General features: G+C 41.4%; 1 protein-coding gene and 1 pseudogene across 2 annotated transcripts in view; one reads left to right on the top strand and one right to left on the bottom strand.

Moving 5' to 3' along the window:
- The window catches only part of LOC119306989 (putative disease resistance protein RGA3), an 8,963-nt gene extending 2,893 nt beyond the window's left edge, over positions 1-6,070 (top strand). For both annotated transcript variants that reach the window (XM_037583066.1, XM_037583065.1), the window contains 3 exons: positions 1,218-2,363; positions 3,516-5,477; positions 5,698-6,070. In XM_037583066.1, coding sequence (XP_037438963.1) covers positions 1,218-2,363; positions 3,516-5,477; positions 5,698-5,961 — 3,372 coding nt within the window. In that variant the 3' untranslated portion in view covers positions 5,962-6,070. The remainder of the gene's footprint in view (positions 1-1,217; positions 2,364-3,515; positions 5,478-5,697) is intronic.
- A 907-nt stretch (positions 6,071-6,977) lies between these two features.
- Positions 6,978-13,669, bottom strand: LOC119305965 (annotated as a pseudogene).
- Positions 13,670-14,204: the final 535 nt, after the last annotated feature.

Below are 14,204 nucleotides of genomic sequence, written 5' to 3'. Positions count from 1 at the left end.
AAGAGATAGCTTGACTGAAAACATGAGGTTTCTATATTGTGTTTGGTTTACATGCTAGACGTGAGTTTACAGCTGTGCCCAAGTTGTACGTGGCTTAGGTGGTCTTCTTTGTTTTGTTAAACCATATCTCTTCTATTTCTTGTGTTCTTTGGACTTGTTGGGGATGTGTGCACCATGGCATGCAGAGGCTAGGTTTGTACTCACTGCGGTTGTATCGCCTTGATGTGATGTTAGAGGCAATAAATTTCCCTTGATTGAGAAAATAAATTAATTGTGTGCATGTGTTGGGTTTTTCTCATGAGCTTGCAGCAAGTTGAGTCGAGTTGCCATAGAGCGTGGCCAATACATGGATAAAACCAACAGTGGCGCCCCGATTTGATATCATCAGAGACAACAGTGGAAGAGAGGAGAGAGTAAGGTGTCGGTACGTTGTTGGTAGGTGAGGAGAGAAGTTGTGCCGGCACTACCGGTGAGGGAGAGGTGAGGTGGAGGAAGAACAAGGAGTTGTAGTGCCGGGATGTCGGGCTGTGAACCTACTGCGCACGATCACGCTCTGTAGTCACGTAGGTGCATTAACCTTTAGCATCATGGCTCTCACCTTCATTCTGCTTCGTTCATGTCATTGCGTCATCCTCCACCAGGGACAACAAAGAGTACCCTCTAGCATCCCACTTTGTGTAACAGTGTTGTTGTTTGTTTGCAAGCTATTCTAAGTGAGTAGAGTGGGAGTTGTCGTCTAGCAGCAGTTACCCATGTATACTGCCTTACTAGAGTGGACCATTCCTTGGGGCAATTTGTTGCATTTCACGACGAAACTTAATTAGATCCGTCCCTCTTGCTTTGTATTCTCGTTGGTTAGTCTTGGTGAAGGTGCTGTTTAGGTAGCAAATACAGCCAATGTGTTCATATGCTTGCTGTTTCAGTGTGTTATTTTGCAATTCTAGTATAAGTTGCATTTTTATTTTAGTAAACGATGCCTTTTTTTGTTAAGCTGTCATTTCCATGTGGTATTACAGCCTCACCCCTGTCACTTTTGCTCGTTATGTGAGGAGTAGCTTAATCCAAAACTCATCAAAAACTTAGTTTACACGCATAAAGATATTCATCCCAGAGAGTTATTAGACCATGTTCCTTAAAAAGAGTTACTATACCATGAGATCATGATCATGATGATTCTCCCATCTTACCATGAACTTACACATAAAAATTTGTTGCAGTTGACAGATGTGCTCCCTTGTCCGACACTTAGTCCCAATAATACAATGGCTAAAAGGTTGAAGACGGTGACAACTGAAGTGGACAATATCAAAAATGAAAACCAAAATTTCAATTGCATGCCAAAAGATATCTTCAACATTAATGGTCAGCAAGTTCTTGACAGGGAAACATCATCAGATGTGGAACAGACATTAATCATTGGAAGGACTGAAGAAAAACAGAAAATATTGTCTATTTTATCTGCGAGTATCGCAGAAGAGATGGTCATCCTTCCAATACATGGCATTGGAGGCATTGGCAAGACAACCTTGGCACAATTGGTATTCAATGACACACAGTTCCATGAATACTCTCGGGCATGGGTATATGTTTCCCAGAAATTAGACTTGAAAAAAATTGGCAACTCACTAATATCACAGTTATCAAAGGATACCAGCCATGTAGCTGATATGCAGATCATACATAGTCGTCTTGTAGAGCTACTTGCTGGTAAGAGGATCCTCATTGTTTTAGATGACTTGTGGGAGGAGGATCCATATAAGTTAGATAAATTGAAGGCTATGTTAAGGCTTGGCCGGGGACGCAAGGTGATTGTAGTAACCACACGCGATGAAGCCATTGCAAGTAAAATTTGTAGTACTGTTATGCCATACAAGCTAGAGTCTTTGACAGATGATATGTGCTGGACTATAATCAAACAAAAAAGTGACTTCAAAAGTCGAGTAGACAAAAAACAATTGAAGCAGATCGGAAAGGACATTGCAGAAAAATGTGGAGGCATGGCTTTAGCAGCTCAGTCACTTGGGTACATGTTGAGTGACATGACGTCTGACCAATGGGAGTCAGTGAGGGACAGTTATATCTGGAATTTGTCTAATTCGGAACATCCATCATTAAGAAATCATGAAGTCCTTGCGTCCTTGCATTTAAGCTATAGCCATATGCACGAACGCTTGCAGTCCTGCTTTTTGTATTGTGCAGTCTTTTCAAAAGGCCGCAATATAGTGAAGTCTGATCTAATTCACCAATGGATAGCTCTTGGATTCATTGGACCATCTAGGATACTTGATTCTATGCAGCTTTGCGAGAAATATGTTACACAACTTTTGGGGATGTCCTTCCTTGAAAATTCAATGGCATTTTCGGTAAGTTACTAAACAGTCTACTTTTCTTTTGTATCCTTGAAAATCCAACGCACATAGATTATATAATATTTTCATGATGACTCTTGGAGCAATGGTGTATTATATATAGTGCATATGCCTGTGTTGCAATATCCAATATTATTGCCATATCTTTTGGAAAAAAAATACAATTTTGTACTCCCTCCGTCCAGAAATACTGTCGGAGAAATGGATGTATCTAGATTTATTTTAGTTCTACGTACATCCATTTTTATCCATTTCCATGACAAGTATTTCCGGACGGAGGGAGTATATCGTATATATGTATGAGGCTATGCTCACCAACAAAACTTTTTTTGACAAACTATAATCATTTCTGAAATGTACGCAATAGACAAAGTTGTGCACATATTGTCGCTCAATTTTGGCAAAAAATTACCTATTTTTTACAGATGAAGGTTATGCATGTTCTACAAGTACTTCTGTTAATGATCAAACTCTAATACAACATGACTGTGAACCTCTTTTTTAGAAATATTTAACTGGAAGTACAATTGCTAATGAATCTGTGTACATACCAGCGTCTGCCAAATAATGTGATTAAGTAATATCAACTACGCACTTTGCACTATATGTAGGTCACTAAACTTGTGTGTATTGTGTTAGGAATAATTATTCCTACACAGGGAACCCACTTAGTCCTACATGGTATGTTCTAAAATATCAACTTATACGAGTGGTTGGAATTGGACCGTGAACTCTCAATCCCTGAAAGTGGCACATTGTATTTACCAATCCCAGTCAATTTCACCCCGGACCTGTTTGGCGCACCGGGAAAAAGGTGATTCCTACACGGTTCACTTGTTACTCTAACTGACTATCTTGGCCCACATGTCATAACCATCTTCAATTCCCAATCAGTCTTTTTCTCCCTCTCCCACTCCCTCTCTCCCCTCTCCCTCTCCCAAAAATAACTCCAATAAAGGGAGAAGTTGGGTCACACGGTCCTTGGAAAATCCCGTCCATAAGCACGGTGACCGTTGTGTCGGAGGAGCCATTGTCATCAACGTCCTTCTTTACGCTCACCGCCATGACCTTGCCTCACCACTTTTATTGATAGATATACTACTCTAAAATGAAAAATATTCACACCCTTAGGTGCTTTTGCTGCAGAGTGATGGATTTTTTTTCGAAAAGAGTGATAGATGGCGGGACAGAACTGAGACATTGTTCGTGATGCATGACCTAGTGCATGATCTTGCAAGAGCGCTGTTGGCTGATAAAGTTAATGAAAAGGGCAATGCTGTGGGAAGCAATTGCCAATATGCATTACTCACAGATTGTAGCAAGCCATTGCAATTGTCCATGACTTCTCCTGAAAATATAAAGACGTTGCTTTTTCTGGACTGTGGCAAAATAGAGCTTCACGGCTGTGCATTTTCATCAGCCAAGTGCCTCCTTGTCTTAGATTTAAGTGAATGCTTTATTCAAAAGTTACCAGATTGTATTGGTCAATTGAAGCAGTTGAGATTTCTTAATGCTCCACGAATCCAACATCAAATGATTCCCAATTGTATGACCGAGCTCTCAGAGTTAAATTACCTCAACCTTAGTGGCTCTCATAATATCCCAGCATTGCCAGAGTCAATTGGTGATATGAAAGCTCTGATGCATCTTGACTTATCTGGTTGTGTTAAAATTCATGAACTCCCAGTATCATTCGCGGAGCTCAAGCAGCTGGTCCATCTGGATTTATCACACTGCAGTATTTCTGAAGCAGAAGCTTTGGGTGGTCTTACCAAACTTCAATATCTGAATTTATCAGGTAACAAGGGACATATCAGAAGGCTGTCAAAGGTCACTAGCAATCTAATTAAACTCAGGTATTTAAATATATCGGGGTGCAAGAACACCATGGTTCCGGAATCAGAAAACGAGATTGCCAGGCTTGACTGTGTCTGTACTCTTTTTAATCTAGAACATCTAGACTTGTCTAAGAATGAATCCTATTTTTGTATACCAGAAAGTATTGGTAACCTCATGAAGCTTCATACATTGGACCTCTTAGGCTGCTCCAGATTGAAGCTTCCTGCTGATCTTGTGGTGCATGCTTCAAGTGATAAATTTAGCAGCAATATCAGCCTGCTTTGTCTTCAAGTGCTGACGATATATAGACTCGAAAATGTGAAGTCTGCAGAAGAGGCACGATGTATAAAACTGATGCAGATACAAAAAATTATAGAGCTAAGATTTGAATGGACTGTCGTGCCTGGGAGGTCTGTGGATGACAAGGAGGTATTGGAAAAACTACTGCCACCAAGCAGTGTGCAGAGATTGTATATAAGTGGTTATAGCAGTTTCAGCATTCCTGATTGGCTTATGTGTATCAGGCAGCATCTCCCTAATCTTTCTCAGTTATATCTTTCTGATTTTCCTAATTGCAATAACCTACCATCACTTGGTCAGCTATCATACCTACGAGAGCTGGGTTTCTGCCGCATGGAGAGTTTGGAAGAGTGGAACACGGCATATACCAGGGGCAAGCCTGTGCTTGACGCGTTGACCATAGATCAATGTGCCAAGTTGATGATAAAACCATGTGCACCAAGAGCTACGGTTTTGCGGATAATAGATTCTGATAATGTGCTATCATCATGGGAAGAGAGCTCGTCACACCGTGGTGCTTCCTCTTCTCCAATAACAAAATTGTTTGTCAAAAACAGCAAGGTGCCCTTGCATCAGTGGAGGTTACTTCACCAACTCCCTGCCCTCCGTAGTTTAACTATCACCGGTTGCAGTGATCTGACCACCTCACCTAAGATCATCCAACAGCTATCCTCCCTGGTATCATTGTCCTTCGACCAGGCGGAATTGCCGAGATGGTTAGCTGAACTGACATCTCTTCAGGACCTAAGGCTGTCTGAGTGCAGAGGCATGACATCACTACCGCAGTGGTTAGGAAAACTTACCTTTCTCAAGAAATTGCAGGTCACATGCTGTAAGGGGATCGGGTCTTTGCCGGACAGCATACAACAACTGACTAAGCTTGAACACTTAATCATCCGTGACTGCCCTACACTAGTGAAATGGTGTGAATCAGAGGAGAACAAGATGAAGCTTGTTCACATCAGAGGGGTATGTGTGCCCGCCAAGTACCTACTCTTTCTTTGCATAATCATGACAAGTGTCGAATTAGGTGCTTGTATTTTTTTTCTATTTGATGCCTCATATGTCTAGATTATTCAGATTAAAATACATGACGACTGTACTAATTATGCATCTAAGAAGAACGGGATTATGGTTTTAATTATGCTATACCTGCTCTGTTGTCTGATTATACTGTTCTGTTGTTCAGATCGTCCCAAGATCATTAATGACACAGGAAGAGGACACACCAAAGATCATTGGAGCAGCTCCCATTCATGGTACTATTGTGATGGATGAGGTGGATCCAGATGTGCTGTATAGTGCTGTGATGAACATGCCTGGCTTTGCTGAGGAATCTTTATTAGTTGCCCTGTCTCAGTTGATGGACAACACTGCCCAGGGCTCCGCATATATGGCCATGAGCGAGGAGGACCGGGTATCATGGCTCATTAACTTCCTGAAAAAGTACTAGTAAGTTTTAACTTTTGTTGGCTGGCGGTAATTAGTTTATAAGATGATGTGACTGGAAGCAAACTATATTTTTTTGCTGTTATAAGTAAAGACAGATGAGATTTACAGACTGCAAGTGTCAGTGCAACACCTACTATTTTTTTGCACCGTTGTTTTGTGAAAATTGAGATGATAAATCTCAATTGTTTATTCAGTTCTCTATCCCACAAAGAGGAGAAATAGGTGCAGATGATTTGCAGTTAGCAGAAAGATGGAGTATATTTGTATCTAATGTGGTGATGCTGAATCTTGTTGGATTCATTCCGTTTGCACAAGTGATGATGAAGCAAACTATGATGCGAATATATATATACATCTTGCACAAGTTACTCTGCACTGCATTACTTGTTGGATTGGCTGCCACTGGAAGCAAAGGATGTATTCGTCACTTTTTTATAGAAGATGCAACCTGCAGGTGCAAGGAAAAGAGCTGCATTTCATCTTCAGATTCATCTTGCTTTTCAGGACAGAGCATCATATTCATTATCCCAGTACCAGAAGTCGTGAGCAAACATACATCAGGGAATATGCGTGGCAAATGGCTATAAGTAAACACATGAACAGATACAAATATTCATATGCTAACCACCTGATGCAGCTGAAGTATGCTGGTGGTGCCACCTACGCTTGACTTGAGATCTGATAGGAGCTGATAGTGACGTCTTTTGATGTCTGTCACTGTAGGAACTCATAGATGAGACTATCAATGGCGACATCAAAGACGCCAGCCAATTGAAGCCAAGGAGAGACTAAATGCCCACGTTTAATTATTAATTTTCAAGGTACCTTAGGGAACATGCTTGGCAAATGACTAGTATAAGACAGACACGTGAATAGATACAGATTAGTATCACTACACCAACATATACTAACCACCTGACGCTACAGGTTAAATAAGATGCAGAGCACTATGCAGACCCAGGTTTTTCATGTTGGTCAATTCAATGGTCTCCTCAAAGATCAATTGGCCTCTTACGTTTATTGTTCCTCATTGATGTGCCTGCAGTATCTAGGCTGTCTTTGAAAGGCCTCTGCAATGTCTTCTTCATCTGAGTCCTCTGGTGTTTCCTCGTACAAGGAAGAGTCATCCGATATGTCTTGTGCTATGTCTTCTTCATCTACGTCATGGTCTTCCTCTGAGTGGTCTGATGTTTCCCCACAAAAAGAAGAGCCATCTGGCATGTCTTCTTCGTCTGAGCCGTCTGATCCAGAAGGTAAGAGCTGAACAACAGAAACAGTATATTCAAAACAACAGATCATTTGAGTAATAATTAGTGTAGTCATCATGTATTTTACTAAAGTAATCTAGATGCATGACTTTCGCAAAAAAAAACTAGATGCATGAGGCGTGAAATAGACAAAACAAAATATAGGCACTAGACAGTGCGAGAATAAAAACAAACACACAAGGATATCTTGGCTGGCACATACCTGTACGCCTCTGATGTGACCAAGCTTCTTCTTCTCCTCTGATTTGCACCACTTCAGTAATGTCGGACTGTCAGTTATCCTTAGATTTTCAAGCTTGGTCAGCTGTTGTATGCTGTCCGGCAAAGACCCGATCCCCTTGCAGTGACTCATCTCAAATCTCTGGAGAGAGGTAAGTTTTCCTAGCCACTGCCAAAGCGATGCCATGCCTCTACACGTAGACAGATGTAGTGCCTGCAGAGATGTCAGCTTAACGGCTTAACCAACCAACGCAGTAATTCTGCCTGGTCGAGTGACAATGAGCGGAGGCAGAGTGATTTGAGGGAGGACAGGCGTTGGATAATCTCACTTGAGGCAGTCAGATCACTACAGCTAGTGATAGTTAAGTTACGGAGGGCAGGGAGGTGGTGAAGCTGTTAGATAATAACGAGAATAAACGAGACACGGGAGCACATAGATTTTTACGTGGAAACCCTTGCGGGAGAAAACCACGGACGCATGAAGGTGCAATCACTATGATGGAGGAGTATTACAAGCACGAGACGACAGACCGTCTGAGGTGCGACTACATGGGGTATATATGAGGGCAATACATGAGAGTCCTTGGAGGACAAGTAAACGAGTTGTACTCGTACGCGTCAACGTCAACACAAAGACCCACACCGGCTGTACTACGTCTAGTCCAACACAGTATAATTTGGATCACAATTTAACAATCTCCACCTTGATCCAAATTCCCTCCAGTAGTCGAAGAAAGTAAATAACTCTATCCAAATCAGCATAAACACCTCGTGCGTCAAAGTCCATAGGACTAATGAGAAATACCAACTAAGCCTGAGCAAAGCTCAAACTTATTGGTCGGAACTGGCTTTGTCATCATATTAGCAGGATTATCATGAGTACTTATCTTGCATACTTTCAAATCACCTTCACCAACAACATCTCGAATATAGTGACATTTGACATCAATGTGCTTTGTTCTCTCATGGTACATCGGATTCTTGGTAAGATATATAGCACTTTGACTGTCACTAAATATGGTAGGGCAAGATGAATCTCCACAAAGCTCGGTGTACAAACCTTTCAACCAGATAGCTTCTTTGCATGCCGCAGAAATAGCCATATACTCGGCATCAGTAGTGGAACAAGCCACAATAGACTGCAAAGTTGCTCTCCAACTCACAGCACAACCACCAATGGTGAAAACATAACCTGTGAGTGATCTTCTCTTATCCAAATCACCAGCAAAATCAGAATCAACAAAACCAAAAAGTCCATCTCCAGTTTTCTCAAACTGTCAATAAGCATTAGAAGTACCACGCAGATATCTGAAAATCCACTGAACTGCTTTCCATTGCTCTTTTCCAGGATTAGCCATGTATCTACTGACAACACTCAACACATATGATAAATCCGGACGAGAACAAATCATGGCATATATAAGTGAACCAACTGCACTTGAATAGGGAACTCTAGACATGTACTCAATATCTACATCTGACTTAGGACATAAAGCTGATGATAATTTGAAGTGTGCAGCTAACGGAGTACTCACCGGCTTGGCATTATGCATATTAAAACGAGGAAGAACTTTATCAATATATCCCTTCTGACTTAGATATACTTTTCCAGACGGTCTATCTCTGGATATTTCCATGCCAAGAATTTTCTTTGCTGCACCCAAATCCTTCATCTCAAATTCATTACTCAATTGCTTCTTTAGTTCATCAATCTCTGACATACTCTTTGCAGCAATTAACATATCATCAACATAAAGGAGCAAATAAATAGTTGAACCTTTGACAATTTTTAAATAAACACAACTATCATAATTAGACCTTTTGAAACCTTGAGAGAGCATAATGGTGTCAAATCTCTTGTACCACTGTCTAGGGGATTGCTTCAATCCATAAAGAGATTTCTTTAACTTACAGACAAGCTTTTCTTTTCCAGGAATAACAAAACCTTCAGGTTGTTCCATATAAATATCCTCTTCTAATTCTCCATGTAAGAATGCAGTTTTAACATCCAATTGTTCAAGCTCAAGATCATGCATGGCAACAATACTGAGTAAAGTGCGAATAGAGCTTGCTTTATATCTTGTCTCATCATTAGGAGAAACACCTTCTTTCCTCTTGGAAACCCACTTGCAACGAATAGGTTTCTTCTCTCTAGGCAATTTTACTAAATCCCAAGTGCCATTCTTTTCAAGTGATTCCATCTCATCATGCATAGCGGTCATCCACTTATTACAATCACTAGAAATAATAGCCTCGGAATATGACGAAGGCTCAGCATTACCTTCAATTTCTTCTGCAACATATAAAACAAAAGAAACAATATTGCACTCTTCAATTAACCTGTCAGGTTTATTAATACCCCGCTTAACTCTGTCACATGCAAGATTCCAACAGGGTGGAACAATAGGCTGATTTGGAGTGGGAGTGACATGTTCATCATCAACGACGGGTTCATCATGTGCATCAACAATTTCATTACCAGATGTATCACCTGTTTCAATAACATGCTCCACCTGAACAGTAGGCTGCTGAATAGTAGGCTGCTGTTCACTCTCAACAGGAACATTAGTAGATGAAACATCATGTAACGTAGCAGTTTCATTAAAGATAACATTTCTGCTAATAACAACCTTCTGGGTTTCAGGATTCCACAATTTAAAACCTTTAACACCATACTTATAACCAAGAAAGATGCACTTAGCAGCCCTAGGCTCCAACTTTTCATTATCAACATGAGCATAAGCAGTGCAACCAAAAACTCTCAACTGTGAATAGTCAGCAGGTGAACCAGACCATACCTCAATTGGAGTTTTCTTATTAAGAGCAATAGATGGTGAATGGTTAATGAGATAACAAGCAGTGGAAGCGGCCTCAGCCCAAAAACACCTATGCAAACCTGCATTGGACAACATGCAATGGGCTCTGAAAATAATGGTTCTGTTCATACGCTCAGCAACACCGTTTTGTTGAGGAGTATAAGGAACGGTGTAATGTCTGACAATGCCTTTAGATTTGCAATAATTCTTAAATTGCTTAGAACAGAATTCCATACCATTATCAGTGCGAAGTATCTTTACCTTCTTTTCAGTTTGTCTTTCAATCATAATCTTCCACTCCTTAAAAGCTGAGAATACTTCATATTTATGCTTCAAGAAATAAGGCCAAAATTTTCTCGAATAATCATCAATAATAGTCAGCATGTAACTAGCACCACCTAGTGACTTTCTGCGAGATGTCCCCCATAAATCAGAATGAACATAATCAAGAATACCTTCGGTTGTATGAGTCGAAGTGTTGAACTTCACCCTCTTGTGCTTGCCAAAGATACAATGCTCACAAAATTTCAATTTATCAGGTTCATATCCATCAAGAAGACCTCTCTTATTTAACTCTGCTAAACCAAGTTCACTCATATGTCCAAGACGCATATGCCAAAGGTTAGCAGCATCACAATCAGAATTCTTTGAAATAACTAGAGTAGCGTTACCTGAAACTGTAGAACCTCGAAGGTAATAAAGACCATTGTTCAAACTCAACTCACCTTTGATCACAATACGGGAACCTTTGGTGACTTTCAAAACACTATCTCTACCTGAATACTTGTATCCCTTTGCATCAAGGGCACTCATAGAAATAAGATTTCTCTTCATCTTCGGAATATACCGAACATCTGTCAAAGTTCTGATTATGCCATCAAACATCTTGATTCGAATAGAACCTATGCCTTCAATCTTGCATGGTGAATTATCAAAACATAAAACGGAACCAGCAGAAGTAGTGGAATCAAAAGTATTAAACCAATCTCTATGTGGACACATATAAAAAGTGCATGCGGTGTCAAGTACCCACTCATCATTGGTCTCAGCACATCCAGCAATAACGACAAGAGCATCATTGGAACTATCATCACGAGCAACGTTAGCAAAATTTTCACCTTGTTTGTTACCTTTCCTCTTTTCTTTATTCTGCAACTTGAAACACTCTGAGATGTCATGCCCGTCTCTCTTGCAATATCTGCAATATTTCTTGTCTCTGTATTGTGAATGCCCCCTGTGGCCGTTCTTACTTTTGCCTCTGTTTCCATTATTGGAGTTCTTCTCCTTTGTCCTGCCACGAACAGATAATCCCTCAGCTTGGGATGAACTTGAACCATCATGAGGCACCATTAATTTCATCTTCTCCTTAGAGTTCAAAACTTCATAAACTTCATTAAGTGTGAGAGTATCACGACTGTATAATATGGTGTCTCTAAAATTGGTATAAGAACTTGGCAGTGAACAAAGTAACATTAAAGCAGTATCTTCCTCTTCATACTTAACCTCCATTGCAGCTAGATCAGATATGATCTTTTTAAATTCTGAAATATGATTCAAAACATTACCTCCCTCGGGTAACCTGTGCAGGAATAATTTTTGCTTCAGATGCATCTTGCTGGTGAGATCTTTAGTCATGCAAATCCCTTCCAGCTTTAACCATAGAGCGGCGGCAGTTTTCTCGCTCAAAACTTCCTGCAAAATATTATTATGCAAATGGAGTTGAATTTTTGACAAAGCCTTACAATCAATTCTTTTCTCCTCATCAGTCCAATCTTGAATGCGGTTCTTCCCAAAACTATCCAGTGCTTCATCATAGTCGGACTGTGCCAACAACGCCCGCATCTTGACTTGCCATAGGGTAAACCTTGTGTCACAGTCCAGCAGCGGAAGGTCGTACTTCATGGATGCCATGAGTAGATTAAATCTAGGTATACAAAGTAGTACAAGCCGATAGAAAAATTCTTGACAGAATTAATTAGTGCGGATCAAGCTAAATTGAGATAAATAGCACCTGATAGTATCCTCGTGTGCACGTAGCAACCGAGACAAAAATCTGATCTTGTAGATCAGCCTTGACCACCACGTGAGAACCAGTAGTACTGTAGTACTACTTGTTGATTGATGATGGCTTGATGCGACACAGCAGCAGTGAAACCTTGTAATATCCCGTGAGTACTGAGTAGTAGCTATAGAGATCGATTGAAAATCCTGTAGTAGCAGCTCTGGCCTCCTCGGGACTTGAAGCCACTCCGTGCAGCACCGGCGGCTCGGTGGAGAGCAGAGTACCTCGGGGCTTCAAGCGTATATACGCAGCAGCGGCAACCGGCGGATTGATATGACGCGGCGTACGGCGGCTCAGCAGAAATCCTGTCGAACTCGGCTTCCTCAACGAGGTGTATTCGTACGCGTGGACGTCAACGCAAAGCCCCACACCGGTTATACTACATCTAGTCCCACACAATATAATTTGAATCACAATTTAACAGAAGCAACCTCCACTCATGCAAGGGCACCGTGCAGCTGTTAATAACTTCCAGATCAGTAATTGGTGAAGGCGAGGAAGCACCTCTGTGTGACAAGCTCTCTCCCAATGATGATAGTATATTATCACAACCTATTGTCAAGTCCAATATAGCTCTAGGCAGACATGGCTCTATCCTCAACTTGGCACAGTGCTGTATGATCAACTCTTTAAGCTTAGGGAACATGAGCTCATTTGCACCTTCCTCACCACTAATATCTGCCGTGTTCCACTCTTCCAAGCTCTCCATGTCGTTCACACCCAGACATTTTAGGTTTGGTAATTGACCGAGTGGTGGTAGCTTGTTGCACTTAGGAAAATTCCGCAAAAACAACTCCAAAAGATTAGGTATATACTCCCTAATATCCATAAGCCAATCAGGAATGCTGACACTACTGTACCCAGTTATAGTCAATTCCAGTACACTACTTGGTGGCACTAGTTTTTCCAAAACCTCATCATCATCCACAAACCTCCCAGAATCTAGAGTCCATTCAAGCTCTCTAATTTTCTGTTTCTTTATCAGTTCTATACCCCGTGCTTCTTCTACATACTTAACATTTTCAAGTCTAGCTATAGTCAGCTCTTCAGGATTTGTAGGCTGAAGCAGTCTGATATTCCCTTCTTGAAGGCATCCCCGAGGAGAAGTTCAAGGCCACTATCTGCTACCTTCAGGGGAAACCCTAGATCAGCAGATCGGAAGATGGCGGTGTTCTTATGTCGTTTTCCCCTTGGGGGGTCGTTCTTGGAGGTGTGCACGGGCTCGAGGGACCAGTGGACCGCATCTTTGGTGGAGCGGTGCTTCATCTTACACATTGATGGCGACGAATCAGTGCAGATTCGGCGTCCGATGTGCGAGGATAGACTCGCGCAGGAGGACGACATTGTCTGGCGTCGTGGTGACGTCGATGGCAGAGAGACCTGGCAAGGTAGATGCAACAGTACAACTCTGAAGATGGATTGGTGGCAGGTGGTTGCGGCGGCCTCATACCGACGTCCTGATTGAGGAGTGCGCCGGACTGGTGGGTGCCCCATACCTGGCAGGCGTCCTAGTTGGGACCTCAGGTCTTAGATGTTTAGGTTTGGCTGCGAGGTCTGTTTGGTAGTAGGCTCAGACTATTACCATCCTTTCATCAACTGGATAGGAGTAGCGACAGATGTTACCTAGATAGTGGCTTTAGCCTTAGTGTTGTATAACTTTGTAAGGTCTTGTGTGAATAATCAATAAAGAGGCTGCATGCATCATCCAGATGCATAGGCTGGGGGTCTTCCTCCTTTTTTAAAAAAAATGCACCACAAAGTCTGGCAACGAGGCAAAATGCACCACAAAGGATTCATCCAAACTAGTCCAGTTACTATGATTTACAACCTTCAGACTAACCATTTTAACACATTATTGGAAAGCTTCGTTATTTGTTGG

The sequence above is a fragment of the Triticum dicoccoides genome, chromosome 5B (assembly GCF_002162155.2).
Source record: "Triticum dicoccoides isolate Atlit2015 ecotype Zavitan chromosome 5B, WEW_v2.0, whole genome shotgun sequence".
In the NCBI taxonomy this organism is placed as follows: domain Eukaryota; kingdom Viridiplantae; phylum Streptophyta; class Magnoliopsida; order Poales; family Poaceae; genus Triticum; species Triticum dicoccoides.
The sequence above is the reverse complement of the archived record's forward strand: the minus strand, read 5'-3'. Positions and strand labels throughout refer to the sequence as shown.